The 16,368-nt window shown below is 38.4% G+C and overlaps 1 protein-coding gene across 1 annotated transcript in view; it reads left to right on the plus strand.

Annotated features, from left to right (window-relative positions):
* The first annotated feature begins 1,243 nt into the window (after window positions 1-1,243).
* The window catches only part of LOC122815718 (aldo-keto reductase family 1 member B1-like), a 547,809-nt gene continuing 532,684 nt past the window's right edge, over window positions 1,244-16,368 (plus strand). Inside the window, exon 1 of the mRNA XM_044088466.1 lies at window positions 1,244-1,506. Coding sequence (XP_043944401.1) covers window positions 1,441-1,506 — 66 coding nt within the window. The 5' untranslated portion in view covers window positions 1,244-1,440. The remainder of the gene's footprint in view (window positions 1,507-16,368) is intronic.

A 16,368-nucleotide genomic window follows, 5' to 3' on the forward strand; every position in this document is an offset into this window, starting at 1 on the left:
TAGGGCAGCACCTCAGGGATGCTGGAAGGGTTTGTCAGAGAGGGTTTCTCTGCTACCCTGATTCTGCGGACCCCCTCTGCCTCTTGGATGGCGTCTGTTGTTGTTCCCCCCTCTGCCTCTAGGGGGGAACTGACCTCTTGTGTCAGGCGTGACTCCTTGTGATTTGCGGAACCACATTTTTCCACCCCTTTGGCCCTTAGGATATGGTCTAGATGGGGTTGAAAAATGGACTCCTACGGCAGAAAGAGTCTTGCCATCTTGCTCACATCTGGTCAAAGTATCTTTCACTTAAGGTCCAAACAACGCTGAACCATCAAAGGGGGAGTTAGTGAAGGACGCTTTGAAGGGGTCTGCGAAGTTGCAAAGCCGCATCCAGGCGTGATGCCTTAAAGCCACAAATGTGCCTGCGGCCCTACTCGCTCCATCGGTTGCATAGGAAATAAGCCGCATGGAGGAGTTGACAATGGAATTCAGGTTTCCTAGCTGTGAGTTAATTTTATCCTGAGACCCAGCAGCTGATAGATCCTGCAGAACCTCACGAATGTCTCTTTGAAGACGGGTGAAGTGGCATAAGTAATTCAGTGACCGCATGGCAAAGGTCGCAGACGAGAACATCCACTTGCGTACCTATCCATTGTCCTAGATTCCTTAGTAAAACTAGCCTATTTAGACAATATAATGGGAAAACTAAGAAGAAAAACTAGAATTTTTCTTAAATTTAGTCACTAACCTGTGAGCCGGTAAATAGAGCACCTCGCTAACGAAAGCGGCAAACGAGATCTGGGTAGTTACCGCCTAGCATCATGGGATATAGGGTTGCCTCGAGCTGGTAAAATTAGCTCTCGAGCTTTAGTATAGGCTGAGTCGGAGCATCCAGCAAGAATGAAGGCGAGGTTGACAACTTAACATCTTCTTTTTCCTTTAACCTCCTTCCTTTGTTCTAACAGAGCATGCCCGTGGGGCTGTTTCCAGTAGTGCACACAGTTCTATTGTTAAAAGAAACGATGGATTTAATTTAATGCAAACTCTACTCGGTGTGAGAGGAATTATGCAGTTTTAACAGCTTCTGAACACAAGGCCCTTTTAGTAGTTTGACATCAGCTCCTGCCAATCATTGAAGCTCTGCCCAACCCTAGGCGAAAAAGTTGGGCGATACGTCTTGTGACCACAGTATTTTAAAAGTATCTCTAGGGGGTGGGTCTTTCTCGGAATTATCTGTCCCTATTCTAGGTCTTTCTCGGGTTGGCTGCCCAGTACTTGAACTTGGCGCTGCCGCCTATACTGTAAATGACGACGGCCACTGCACTTGCAGTTATTGACAAGAGAGCAGACCAATGGGGTTGGAGCATACCCACTGCCCGTCTCCGCGTCCTATGTCAAGTGAGTTTAGGTCGATAAAGTCTTGTGCTTGTCTGTCGGCTGTTGTACTCGGTTGGCGATATGGCTACTTACGTAATACTCAACACCGGAGCCAAGATGCCTATTTTGGGGCTTGGCACGTGGAAGGTGGGTGAAATTATGTATTGTTTTGCATGCATCGTAGAAATGCTAGCCTTTTAAACTGGGTACCGACAAAGAAGGTTGTAGGTAAATCTCGTGGTCCACACCCACCTACATCTTCCGTGCACGCGCGAAAATAAAGCGGGGTGGGGGTGTCGTTCTTGTCATGTCAGCTCATAACTCTCATCGTCTAAGCGCCAGAAATCTGGGCAAAAACCTGAAATAATATGAGGAGGAGCGGTGCAAACATGGGGACAGATTTTAAATGTTGCTGTTGTATACTTAGAAAGTTGTTAGAATAATATAATTTGTGTTGGCATACATTTCCGAAATATATGAAGTACAAAAACAAGTGTGATACTGAAATGTATTTATTTAGTTACTTCAACCCAGAAAATCACAACATTTATGAGGAGCAGACCAAAAAATAAGAGGCGAAAATCTGGACAGTTGAGAGGCATGGACTGCAGCTGTTTTTCCTCCAACTTGTACCCCATCATCATCACCCAAAGTTGCGAAGCCCTGAAAAATGTTATGTAAATAGTCGGATTGTCTTTTTTAAGGCTTCAGTGTAGTGTTGCCTGTTACTCATGCCTCTCAACTTCCCACCACAAAAAATCTGCACAAAGCCTTACTCATTTTAAATATTGCTCTTATAAATTGAGAATGTTGCTAGGTTAACAGGCTTTTGTGCCCACTCGCATTAGTCTGAAGGATATGAAATCTGAAATTTAGATGTATGTTATTATTTAGTGACGTCAATCCTCTGTAGTTTGACAGAAACAAAAACACAAATTTTAACGGGAGTAGACCAAAAATCCAGGCTTCCTGCCTAAATCTGGACATTTGAGAGGTATGTAGTACTCCTTGCAAATCTGGGTTCTAGTCGTGGGTTTGAACGGTCACTGCTCTCAAATTTTGATTTGTATATTGTAATATTCGTGCTGTAGCAGATAATTGAATATTAAAATGGCAGAGTTCCAGACTTCTTACTAGAAATAGGTGCCAGTCAAATCATATATTTTTTTTCGTAATTTTCTAAGACTAGACGAATGAGATGAGCGCGTTTAAAAAGGTGTTTCTGACCTTGGGTTTTTATCTTGCTTTATTTTTACTTCTGTAATTGACTGTTGAGCTCAGATTGAGCACTGTAGCTTGTTGATTCTCCTGCATTAATGCTCATGGTGCAAAAATACAATACATTTAGTGTGTGTGCTTGTATGCATGTCTGTGTGTTGTAACTTAAGGTGGGACAGAAGTCTGAAACTGGTATGTCCGGCTTTGCTGACTGACTAATCCGTAGTGATTTTATGATGGATATGGAAAACCTAATCAGGAAAATCAGGAACAGTTTAAAGATGTGTTCACAAGCATGCTTTATCTTACTGGAATTTTGGGAGTTAATGCTTTGTGAAGCCGATCTCCAGTGGAACACTATACTTTCTGATGGTCATTTTTCCATTTGTGGGTATGTGAGCCAGAGCCTCTCCTTGCAGACAGCTGTAGTAAAAGACAAAGCCATACCTCTCAAAGTCTTATTAGAATTCTGGATAAAGCCAAAAACATGGACATAGGTTAAAAGTCAGAGATAGATATTAAATATTGCTGTTATAAACTTGAAACGTTGCTAGAAAGATAGTTTTTACATTAGTATGCATTTTGTGAAGGACATGAAGTCTGAAGCATAAATGGCTGCCATTCTGTGAAGTATTGGACATGAAAGGGGTATGCATAGAACCTGTCCCAGCTGGTAACACGGAGATGTGTCTGCTTGCAGTGCATGCAGTCGCATGATCAACTTAGTTAGATGATGGTCAGTCTTTGCATTGTGGACACAGGAGTATAGCTTTGTTAATGAGCTGCTTGCTGAGGTGCATGGTTTGATTCTCTCATACTTTGTATGTATACTGTGTGACTCTCAGAAAGTCACTTGATCAGATAAAGCTCTTTGGTTGAGTCTGAAAAAAAAAAAAAAGCTTCATTATCCGTAGAAGAGTCTGTCACTGTAGTGCCTAGCATTCATTTTGTTTTGTTTTGCAGTTTTATGTTTTACAAACCCTAGGGCTAATTTCTCAGAAAGAATTGGGGATGTTTGAGAGGCATCCTTCTTGTTTTGTATTTAATGATTGGCCTAAGCAATACTGAATTTAAGGGGAAAATGACCTTTTTTACATCTAGGTCGTATTCCTTCAATAATTAGCTTTGCTTAGTAGAAGTACTTTCTGGCTGCTGCTGTTACATAATGATCAAAGAAAGACAGAGTTATTAACCCAAGTTCTAGAGCTTTAACAACATTCTCATTTTGGACTTTGGTGTTGTCTGCTGGGGAGGAGTTGTTTTGGTTATCTAACAGTGTAGTACCTCATGGGTGGTACTGCGCAGGTTAGGGTGTGTCCATATCGATTGGCAGTTCAGCGCACATTTGAGTGACACTGAGTGTTCCCGTTATGCCTGAATAAGTAACCTGCCAAATGTTACACTCTGTGAATAACAATAACCGCTAATCATATGGTCTGTTTCCCGTATATTTTGTGATTTCCTGGTAAAGCACTGAAGATTAACGTCATTAAATAATGACATACATTTGAGTTTCAGACGGTTTCCTTCAGAAAAGGCATGTTAACACAAATCCTGTTATTCTAGCAACTTTCTAAATTTTTATGAGTAAGATTTTGTCGCCATTATTTTAGGTTTTGTCCAGACTACAGATTTCTTGTACTAAGAGCTCGAGAGGTATGCTTTGCATCCTTCATCGCGGTGACAAACAAGAGAGAAAGCCACACACACCATATTGCACTTTATTACCTTGAAATACACGAGTTACTACATGGTATCTCTTTTGATTCCACTTACAGATAAAACTACACTTTTTTTATGGCAACACAAATATATTTTCAAGTTTTTTTTTTAAACATCTGCATTAATCAATATGTTTTCTTTATTGTGCCGTAAAACTATATTTATTCTAGCTATGCGATCACCCAGGACAGGCTAAGATTTACTTATTTATTTGCTACTCTTATAGTACAGTCCTTATATGGACATCTGCAGTCCGAGAAAATATTTAAAAGTGCAAATACTCTACATTTACAGAAGTAATGCTTTTTGGTCTTCCCAATGTTAAAGTAACTTACTGTGGCATTACTGTAGCACATTCCACATTAGAAACAATTTCATTTTTTGCAAAAGGCATGAGAATGCTTTTTATTGGCATCTAGGGTTACCACCTGTCCCACTTTGCGAGGGACATTCCCTCTTTGGGCAGTTGTGTCCTGGAAAAAAATTGAAAAAAATGGCAATTGTCTTGATATTTTAGGAGAAAAATATTTCCTATATTTTATGTAATAGACGCATAAAACAGTTATTCTATAGGTTCATAGGTAGATTATGTAATAGATGCATAAAACAGTTATTCTATAGGTTCATAGGTAGATACTTGGCTATCTGCCCTAGGGCATTTATTTGGCTTTCGCCTCCCTATTAGATTAGCCTACTGTGCCTCTGTGTAGTAGGTCACAGAAGGTAGCCCTTTAAGATTAGTTTACTGTGCCTCTGTCAAGCAGGGACACAGAAGAGATCCCAGGGGTGAATTTGCGATTTCCCATCCATGCATATAGGTTCATAGGTAGATTCTGTATTTGAAACGCCTAAATGTTATAAAAAATACAATAAGCAACTAAAATGCTACAAGAATAAGTTTTTATTTAGGCAAAACAGTGAAGTTCTGTCCTTTGTACTGGCCATAGGTATGTTTTGCTCTGCAAAATCTGACATTTGTACCAAAAATGTCCCACTTTGGGCATTTGAAAAGGTGGCAACCCTATTGGCATCAAAATGTATAAAACACAAAAAGAAAGTAGTAAAAAGCCTTTGATTGCGATCAGTCAATTTCACATAATACTTGAATAACCATGTAAAACCTGAATAACCGATAACTGATCGCAGTCAAAGGGTTTTATACATTCCAATGCCAATAAAATGCTTTTTACTGCTTTGTTTTATTAATCTGGTGTAAGCTACACATGACAGCTAATTACTATTAACGTAGCTTGGTAAGCTGTGGGCGTTTAGGGGCAGGGTTTGTTACTGCGCATCCTGCGAGGTACTACACTGTTAAATAACCGTTTTAACATTTAATTTGATCCCAAGTTTAGTACTCCAGATATTTGCAAGTGTAAGTTCATGCTGGGGGGCTTTTGTGTCAATTGGGGACCTGACAATGACTCGCAGTATAGTCATCTGCAAACATGGCTATCTAGAGGTCTTGGTTCTTGGTCTGGAGAACAGAAAAGTAAATGCCAAACAAGAGGTCCCAATACCGAGCTCTGCGAGACACCACTGGTCCCTTTTGTACTCTCTGATAAGGCGTCTGCTCCCCACACTGCATGAGTTCTGTCTTTTAGCTAGTTTGCTATCCATCTTCCTAGAAGGGGATTTGCTTGTAATACATTAAGCCTTCTAGGTATACCAGCATGGGGTGATGGTGTTCAAATGCCTTTTCCAGGTCAAGGTATCTGTGTGAACAGCATTGCCGCTGTCAGCAGCATAGAGTACCTTTTTGAAGAAGTTAACCAGAGTCATTAGACAGGATCTACCCTTAAAGCTAAACTGCTGTGGGGCAGCTAGCCTGATGTTATTTTTAAAATAGTAGTTTAGCAGGTCAGTTATAATGTGTCTCATAGCTTTGCAGTTGAGACTTGTTCAGGCTGATGGCCCTGTAATCCTTAGGGTCAGTGGTGGAGCCACCCTTATAGAGTAGTGTCCTTATTGCTGTGCACCAAACCACGGGCAAAACCAGTGGCTAAACTCAGAGGGCTTGTTTAAAACCATTTATTAAACAGTCATGTATATTTTATTATGTCCCATTGACTGAGTATTTTTAGACATGGGCAGCACCTTCAGTACATGTTCTTTAGTGACAGTGGAGCCCTGCAAGATTCAGGGATATGTAGGTTTTGACTAGTCGTCTGTGGGATACAGTTCCTCACTGTATTTGTTTGCGAAGAAGTTCAGAGCACTGTTGGCTGGTGTTTATAGTTTCCTAATGTGGCTAAAGAAGTATTTGTAATTGTCCTTGGCCTTGGATGCTAACTTACATTCATGGGGTGCTTTAGTAGACTTGATAGTATTTTTGTGGGTTTTATTTAATTTTCTGATATTATCCTTGATATTTCGGTCTTCTGAGCCTTTTTTTATTTTGTTGTAGAGTTAATTTATTTTGCTGGATCACCATGATTTTGTTTTTAAATTTCACATTATATTTGGCTCTAATTGAGACTTCTATGCCCACTTAGATAAAATTTACAGAACTAGAAGTCTTTTGTTAAACTGCTTGCTGCAATGTCTGGTGTGATGGTGCAAGTGAATTTTGAAACTTTAGCATAGCATTGAATGGGAGCAGTATGTTTGTAATCCTTGAATTCTGAAATGTATAGGTGAAGGTAACTAGTTTATAGACTGACTTTTTACAGAAGAAAGAAATACCAAGAGAATAGTACACACAAGTTACATTTGTGAGGATCAGGTCAATAATATTATGTTCTCTGTTAATAAACCCACTAATCTGACCCAGGTAGTTTTTGTCTATAGACTCTAAGAACTTTAGGGCATATCCTACAGTTCTTGTATATAGGGAGTTTATCAATAATCTTTCATGATTTTTCAGGGGATATAGAGGGTGTCATGCAACACACTTTATATTGATTGGACCTGTTTAGTGTGATTTGGAGTTGCATCACCAGAGTCGCCATCAGGTCAGAAGTTATAGTACCAAGTAAACACCAGGTATGGGGGAATGCTTTCAGTAATTACACAAATATGGATATATTCCATGTGCAGAAGAGCCTCAGTGTCACTTAGTTTGTTGTTGAGACTTCTGGTATTGGGCAGAGTCACCTTAATGAGTTCCTGTTTTGGTTTTGATATGTTAGCTATGCTGGGATTTCCTTTAGCTGTATTGTGCTTAATAAAGCCAGTATGCCAAAGCCCTGTAGACATGTACTGGGTCTCCCTGAAATTGTTGGTGGAAGAGTACACTGGACAGGAGTCCTGTCCTACATTTGTGAAATGCATGGAGACTTTGACCTCTCTCTGCATATCCACGTGGGCTACCCCCATTTCATAGTCCATATTTGTTAGTTGAAAGGGTCTTAAGGGTTCTCCTGAGATATCGGGTATCCTGGCACCTGAAAGATGGTTTACTATTACCATGTCCTTGCCCAGCCTAGTGAAAAGAGAATCCTCAATCGCTAAACCATGTTTCTGTTTGCTGATTAGTCTGTACTTGATTTGAGAATTTAACTTCTGGTGACTGTCTGCCTTTAACTTCCAGTGACTTTATTGTCTGCCTGAAGGCTATATACTGGATTTCACTAACACCTGTTTCCATAAATCTAAGGAGCTTTAACAATGGTTTTTCTTTTTTTATTTTTTTTTTTACTGCAAACCATACTCCCACATGGAAGCATTCAGGACTTTTGCAAAACTCAGTCTGATTCCCAAGTTCTCTCACAGAAGCATGACCGGGATTTAAAAACAAAAGCTAAAGCGCTTAAGGGGGGGTGTATCATTTTCCTGTAAATGACTGAATAAAGGCAGAGACATCTTGTGCTGATTATCAGTGACCTTGGTTACAACTTCACATTATAGACTTCATCTTGGCAAAAAGGCTGAGAAGTCATGAGAACTTGTACCATTTATTACCCATATGTCATATATTTTAGGTATTTATGTAGGTATTTTAATTATCAACTTTGTTACATACATATAACATACAACGTAACTTTAACAATACAATAACATAATGAGCAACAACCACCTTTGTACCTACGGGATATTGACGGAAAACACTGTAACCAATGAATTTTGTCCAGACTACCTGCTGTCATATCACAATGACACATTATGTCATAAAAACAAAACTAGTTAAAAGCCAGGTTTTGAACACATTGAGAACCAAAGTGATACACTTACCACAGATTAGCATTCAGACACTACAGGAAAATAGACCAGTAGTTTTTCTACACCCTCGTATCAAAATAGGTAGTAACCAGTTCCCCACTTCCTTCTTCGTGAAGTAATGAGCTGGATATGCATAGACCACGGTGGGGGGGATTCCTAAAAGCTAAACTAAATGCAAGTGACAGTGCACAATGATGCACTCGGCAGTGTTGCAGTAACACTCTTGATCCACCATCCCCATGGTGCTGTTTTTTTATGCCAAGTAACCGTAATTTAATGTCTCCTTTTAAAGGCAGGGTCATTAGAGTAGCATAACTGATACAATCTAATCTTGCCCCATCTCTAGGCTACTTGTGGGTAAGGTCAGACCATATGAAGATAAGATGCATTTTCAGTCATCCACCTCCAGCAAGATGCAGCTTTCCCCTCCCCCATCTTAACCAAGTATTCCTGTAGTCTTTGACGCGCACACACACACGTGTGTGTGTGTGTGTGTGTGTGTGTAATATAACGTAAATAGTTTTGAAGTGGGTGAAGCCTAATAATTCTGGCAAGTATATGTAAGAGTTTACCAGTGCAGATCTACATTCATGCCACTTGTTATTTATGTCAGTCCCTAACATCTGTTTCCATTTATGACCATTGTAATCCAACAGGTGGGTGTATTCGTTCACTAAGAACTCATACATGGAGTTAGTAAGTGACCTACCCTGGCACATTCCTACCAGTTGTCTTAATACCATCTGCCATGCAGCTATCTTACATTCTGCTTGAACAGTGAGGCATTGACTAGCAAGAATCTACTGCATTTACAGACATTGCTGTAAGTTCACTTTGTGGGGTGCATTTTTCACGCTAACTCGGTGCACAATGCCATTCTCTTATTGATGCCATCTTGGTTGTCACTTGCAGCACATATCCCTGTGACCACACAACCATCCTAGTAGATAAACCTTAACCAGTGGGTGACCTCAAAGTCTAGAGTCCATATGCATGCCAGGGTCCCACATTTTATTGTCAGTAATCTTTCACCACAGTCTTACTGCTAAAGATAGCGTTTAATTCTGATATTCCAGTAGGCTTTCGTATTTGTTAAATATTTGTATCTCTCTCATTACCAGAATTTCGTATTTTGAGTAAGGGACCACTACCTGTAAGCTTCAGATAGTTCCTACACTGCCTGAGGGTACCAAATGCTATTAGCCTGGTTGCAGAAGGGGAAAGTCAGTCTGACCTTCCATTTTGGCACTAGACTGCGAGTTGAGAAGGCAGGATCTTGTGCTCACTAGTAAAAGCAGATGAGATGGGAATGCGAGGAGGTTCCAAAGATGCATTGTAGTAAGGACAGGTAAACAGCCAAGAGCAACACCATTTGGTTTGGTGGCTATCTTGTAGTCAGGATCTAAAACAAATGTTAGGAGAGGGGAACTTAAGTATCTATAAAGGGAATGATACTACAAAATGCTACTTTGGTAATTAACCATGACCAGTGAAGGAGGAGAAGGAAGGAGTTTTATGGCCAAATTAACATAAGAGGCAGATAGCAATAGAGACAGTGGGTTTAAGAATACAGCAGTGAGCTGAGTGGGATCTTTCAGCCTGTTGTAGAGTGGCACAGACAGAAGCTGAATGCTTAAATAAAAGTTGGCCTCACGTTAAAAAAAAAAAATATATATATATATATATATTTTTTTTTTTTTAACTGCAAACCGTACTCCCACATGGAAACATTCAGGACTTTTGCAAAACTGTCTGATTCCCAAGTTCTCTCACAGAAGCATGACCGGGATTTAAAAACAAAAGCTAAAGCGCTTAAGGGGGGGGTGCATAATTTTCCTGTAAATGACTGAATAAAGGCAGAGACATCTTGTGCTGATTATTAGTGACCTTGGTTACAACTTCACATTATAGACTTCATCTGTGAGTTGACATGTTGCTGGAGCCCAGGTAGTATGGTGATGGGTGCACTCAATTTATAGATTTATAATGAATTTTGTTTGTCCAACTGTGCAATGTTTTATTTGCTTTTATTTTTCTTATCACCCTCTGGTGAAATGCCAGAGCAAACTCTGTCCTAACTATGGGACATTATTATTTTATGTTTTAAAAATGTCAGTGCAGTCCTTTACAGACTGTGCGTTGTAGCTCTGAGAAACGTGTAAATGTGTCCTCTTGATGTTGAAGCATGATACCTCAGTTTTGCATCAGAGCTATAGTGTCCTTGATTGAAGTCTCATTTATGGTTACTGTATTTGTGGTGTTTGCATGTTCTGTTAATATTTGTGTAGGCTTTCTTAAGGTACTATGGTTTCTTTCCCACTTCCCCAAAATAGCATGCTGGATGCCTGCCTACAATATACAGTATATTGTCCACAAGTACGTATTATATTTTTCCTTGCCATTGTGGCCTGGGTGATGGTTGAGAGGGTCCAAGAAAGACTTATCCATTTTGTATTTATTTATGTACTCACTTAATCTTTATCTGGGTAAGAATACTGGCCTGAAGACCCCTTTCAGGCATGACCCAAACCTTGACACACCAGCAGTAATTTGCAAATACAAGAGTATAAAAGTATTAGAAAAGTGCTTGTCCAGGTAACAATCAACATGGAATACAAGGTCATAACACACTCGATACGGAGTAGCAACCAGTATAGACTGAGTGGAGGTAACAATCAACATGGAATACAAGGTCATAACACACTCGATACGGAGTAGCAACCAGTATAGACTGAGTGGATCATGAAGTATTGTCACACTTAATATAGGTAATAACTATTGCATATAAAAACGGGTACTTAGCAGTTGCACACTTTAAACTGAGTAGAAATGCATGCATGTGATCAGTGTGTTAGACTGCATATACAGTTAATTTGTAATAAATGATTGTTTAAAAATGTAGAAAAAAAAAGCTTGAGCATTTCCATATCTGCACTGCAGAAATGCATCTCATTGTGATTTAAGTAAGAATTTACAAAGTACTGCCTGCAAAATCGGATTGGCAGAGTTAATTTAAAAAAAACTGGATGGCATTGGGTGTGTGTCTCAGTCCATTGTGCTTTATGTTTATTGGGTTATACTAGGCAAATCTGTCCAGTGGACCATTAAGAACCTAACCGCTGCAGGTCCTGTTTTTTGTACCCTTTGTCAGTACGAGCAAAAATAGCAACCAGGGGTGAACTTTCTGATCATTATCCACTTGAGATTTAGTTTAAAGAATTTTAGAGAGATACTTTGATATGGAGCTGGAGCATATGCCATGGGTACAAAATTCTCCTGAGGTGATATCTGTCCTCCCAACTGATTCTGTTTAATATTTAAATGTAAGAACAGTACGAGCGGCACTTCGAAACAAACCAGTAAATCCACATAAAGAAGAATGCCAAGGATCAAGGACTAAAACTCCACAACAGTTTATTCCAAAACCAGATGCTGCACGAAATACACAACAGATAAACGCTTTTATTCACCAGTTTACACCACACGCGTTTTCGTCCTAAGCCAAGGACTTCATCAGACAAAATGCAATAATTTCCATTAGTTTAAATAAATTACCCAAGATAAAACATTTGTCCTGGATCCAATAAAACCACCACTTTAAAAATCAAATTAACTAACACATTGCACATCTCATTAATATTAATGCCTATCTCTTAAAGTGCCCTAGTGCTTTGAGTTACTGTTACCCTTTTGATTAATTTATTTAATATATAAAACCAATTAAAAAATATGCAAATACATAAATATTTAAAAATCTATCCATAAAATTCATACCTAATCTTGTTATAAAATTATAAAATACATAAAAATTCAAGAAACAATAGGATAGAAATCGAACATTATTAAGTGTTTTAATGTTTAAGTAGCTAGTGCCCTTTATACCTATATTTCTAATATGTGTACCCCCTCTAGTGTCCATAATGTTAATTACATTAAATTTAGTTAAATTTTGTTAGCTCTCAATTTGAGCAGTGGGGAAATGGTTACAAATTCATTCATTCCAGGTTTAGTACTTGCATAGAGGTTCACCTGCCACCAAAGTTCTTTACTTTCTAAGATTTCTTCCCACAGGCCCCCTCTTATGTCAGGTCTAATTTGATCCAACACAAAAAATACAAATTTAAATCCAGTACAGGTAATGGAATGTTTGAAAAGTGCATTGGTGTATTTCCCTCTCATAATATCATATGTGTGCTCGTATATCCTTCTCTTTAAATACCTCTCAGTCTTGCCCACATAAAAGGACTGACATTTCTGGCAAAGGTATACCACACCTTTACTTTCACAATTATAAAAACCACTACTTCTTAACCATCTTTTTCTACTCTCAATATATAATTCCCCTTTATTAATAATGTATGGACATTGCTGGCACCTACCACACTTATATGTTCCCAGTTTGTTCCTATCACCTTTATATTTAGTACATACGTTCCTTTCCAATATGTTCCTTAAATTCTGAGAATTTTTATAAACTATTTTTGGTTGTATGTTAGATATTTCGTCCATATCCGTGAAGGAAGAAAATTTTTTCCATTCTTTACTCATAATATCCTTCAATTTTTGATTAGAAGCATTATATTCCACCACTACACTTCTTGTATATAATTCCTGATTACTGTTATTCTTTTTCTTACCAGGATTTAAAATACTATTCTCAACATTACTTCCCTTACCTATTATGGGTTTGAACCTATCCATCCTACCTCTTTCTACTTCTTCCCTAATATTTTGCACAAAAATTTCGGGATATCCTCGTTCCAAAAACATTTTCTCTAATATCTTACATTCATATTGGAAGTCTACATCACAACTAGTCATTCTCGAACCCCTTACAAACTGCCCCTTAACAATATTTCTTTTACTATGTAAGGGGTGAGCACTATTGTAGTGTATAAAGGAATTAACATAAGTTTCTTTCCTAAATACTTTACTCTCAAACTTCCCATTCCTTTTATATATTTCAACATCTAAATATTTGAGTGTTTCAGTACTTATAGTATACGTAAATTTTAAAAAGCTTGTAGTTCGAGCTATATATTCAATAAAATTCAAAAATCTTGCTTGTCCCCCTACCCAAAAAATAACAATGTCATCCAAGAACCTATGATATAATAGCCAATATTTATTAAAACCAGAATTGGTTATAAACTTCTCTTCCCATTTTGACAATACAATATTGGCATATGTAGGGGCACATGCCGCCCCCATAGAGACCCCGGATTTTTGTTGATAATATTCTCCTTCAAAGGTAATAAAGTTATACTTTAATACTGTGTCCATGAATGCAACACTAGCTATTTTGTCCACTTGACTAAGTATTTTGTCACCACAGACACTCTCTTCAAACATATCCATCCCTTCTAGGTGAGGGATACAACTAAATAAATCAATAATGTCGATGGTGATAAAAAGTATATCTTCCTTGTACATTTCTGGCTTCAATTTACTCAAAAAATCCCAGGAGTCTTTAAGGATGACTTCATTATTGACCCATATATGTTTAGTTTTGTAGCCTACAAATTTGGCCAAAGGAACAGTTTTGGAGCCTTCTGCAGACACTATGGGTCTAAGGGGGGGGGTCCACACATATTTTTGTGGATTTTTGGTATTCCAAAAATTGTTGCTATTCTAGGTTTATTTACTTCCAAATATTTTAATGTTTTATTATCAATAACTTCCTCAACCAGAAAATCTTGTAGTAAGTTATCAATTTGTTTGTAGGCTACATTAATCTCGTTTAGGGAGACCTCCGTATATGTTTTGTCGTCCCTCAAGATGGAATTCATTTTACCATCATATGTTATTTTATCCATTATAACTATTCCCCCTCCTTTGTCAGGTTTCATAATTCTAACTAAGTGATTGTTGCTTAATTCATCTAATACAACTTTTTCTTCATACTCAAGTTATGGTTACACCAGACCTTGTCATGCTTTTTCCTAACCCCATCAACCAACACATTTTCAAAATTTTTAAGCTGGGGTAATAAAGGAGGGTTATATATTGATTTTCTGGTTAAACCAGTCTCCTTTCCCTTTTCTCTCTTCAGGCCAGCCCTTAAAGCTAATATTTCTAGATTAATTTTCCTTACAAACAACTTTATATCTAGTATAGTTCGTGTAAAGTCCCCTTTAATCATTGGTATATATTTCAACCCTTTATTAAGAAGGGAAAAATGTTCAATAGTTAAAATTAAATCACTAAAATTATAAATACTAAAATCCAAATAGGTATGTTTAACATTGTCAGCATCTATTATTACATTGTTAGAAATATTTGTTTCAGGTAAGGGGGTATTGACCACCTCCCCCTTCCTCTTCTCCCCCCTCTCTTCTGAAAATTTCCCCTATATGGTTGAGCACCAGAATCGTTGAGTCCCATACCCTCTAGTGGTGGAAAATCAATGTCGTATAACTCATCTTCCCATTTATCTTCCTTCCTGTTACCATACACCCTTTTATTTCCATAGTAACGGTTATTCCATTTCCTTTTAAAACCATTTGAATTGTAACCTTGGTTTACAGGTTTAGGGTAACTTGTATTATTCTCATACTCATTAATATCCCTATTTAACTTCCCTATCTTACGCTGTATGATATTCTCACATTTACCATCAATGCCTCTCCTTATATTAAAATATTTGTCTCTTTCTTCTTGAATACCAAAAATTAAATCAGATTTGATACATTTATCCAGTTCATCAATCTCCCTCCCCAACTCATGTTGCTTACTTTCATTTTCTTCTATAATTAGTTTCATAATCTCCAAACCACAATTGTTGAACACTTTCACCAAACATTCATGAAAATGTGAGCCAATTAATACATTGTTGGGGTATTTATAAACCCTCAAACCCTTAGGGACTATTTCCCTTCTTAAACACTCTTTCAAATAGGCATTTTCAACACTGTATGTTTTATATTTCATCATATTATTGTGCAATTTGTCAAGTTTAACCAATTATGAATTGCCATCCACATGGCCATTATCATGTTTATAATTATTGTTAGTATGGTGAATAAAAAGTCCATCTTGAGCCATTCATCTATAGATTTGTTGTATTCGCTATTAGTAACAGTACCTTTCTGTAAAACCCCAGAAAAAGTCGCACTGGGTTTTGCGCCCATTTCGTGAAAATTGTCTCTTATAGGTTCATAGGTTCATACTAGGCTTAGGTTCATACTAGGCTATCTGCCCTAGGGCATTTATAAGCCTAGCCAGAGTGTGTGTGGCTTTCACCACCCCTTAGGATGAGAATACTATACCCATTAGTTTGCTGTGCCACTGTCCAGCAGTGATACAGAGACGATTCCCGGGGTAAACCTACGATCTCCCATCCACTCGTCAAGATTTCTCTTGAACTGAGTCAGTGAGGGGCTCTGCCTCACATGGACTGGGATTTTGTTCCATAGTGTAGGGAGTCTCTGGGTGATGAATCTGTCCCTCCAGCACGTCCTATTTATATCCGTGTTGAGGTTTAAGTCTCTTGCTCTCGTGGCTCTGGTGGATTTGGATTTTTTGAGGTGGAGCATGTCCATTAATTCCGGGTTGGACATGGCCTTGTATGTCGGGCACAGATCACCTCTGAGCAGATGGTATGCGACTGAATAGAGCTGGAGTTTCTTCAGTCGGGCATCATATGACATATGTTTGAGCCCCTTTATCCTTTTGGTGAGGAACTTTTGGGGTCTTTCCAACTGCTGCAGATGTTGGGTAAGGTACATTCCGAATGGGGCGTTGTACTCAATCATTGGTCTGATAAGTGTACAGGGGTACAATGACCTCTCCTGATCTGGATGTGAATCCCTTCATGATCAGGTGGGCAATGTAGAAGGTCTTCCTAGCCACTTTGGCAATGTGAGTGTCAAAAGAGAGGTTACTGTCAACTTGGGTCCCCAGGTCCCT

This window comes from Protopterus annectens, chromosome 11.part0, assembly GCF_019279795.1.
Source record: "Protopterus annectens isolate FY-2018-M chromosome 11.part0, PAN1.0, whole genome shotgun sequence".
NCBI classification, from domain to species: Eukaryota; Metazoa; Chordata; order Ceratodontiformes; family Protopteridae; genus Protopterus; species Protopterus annectens.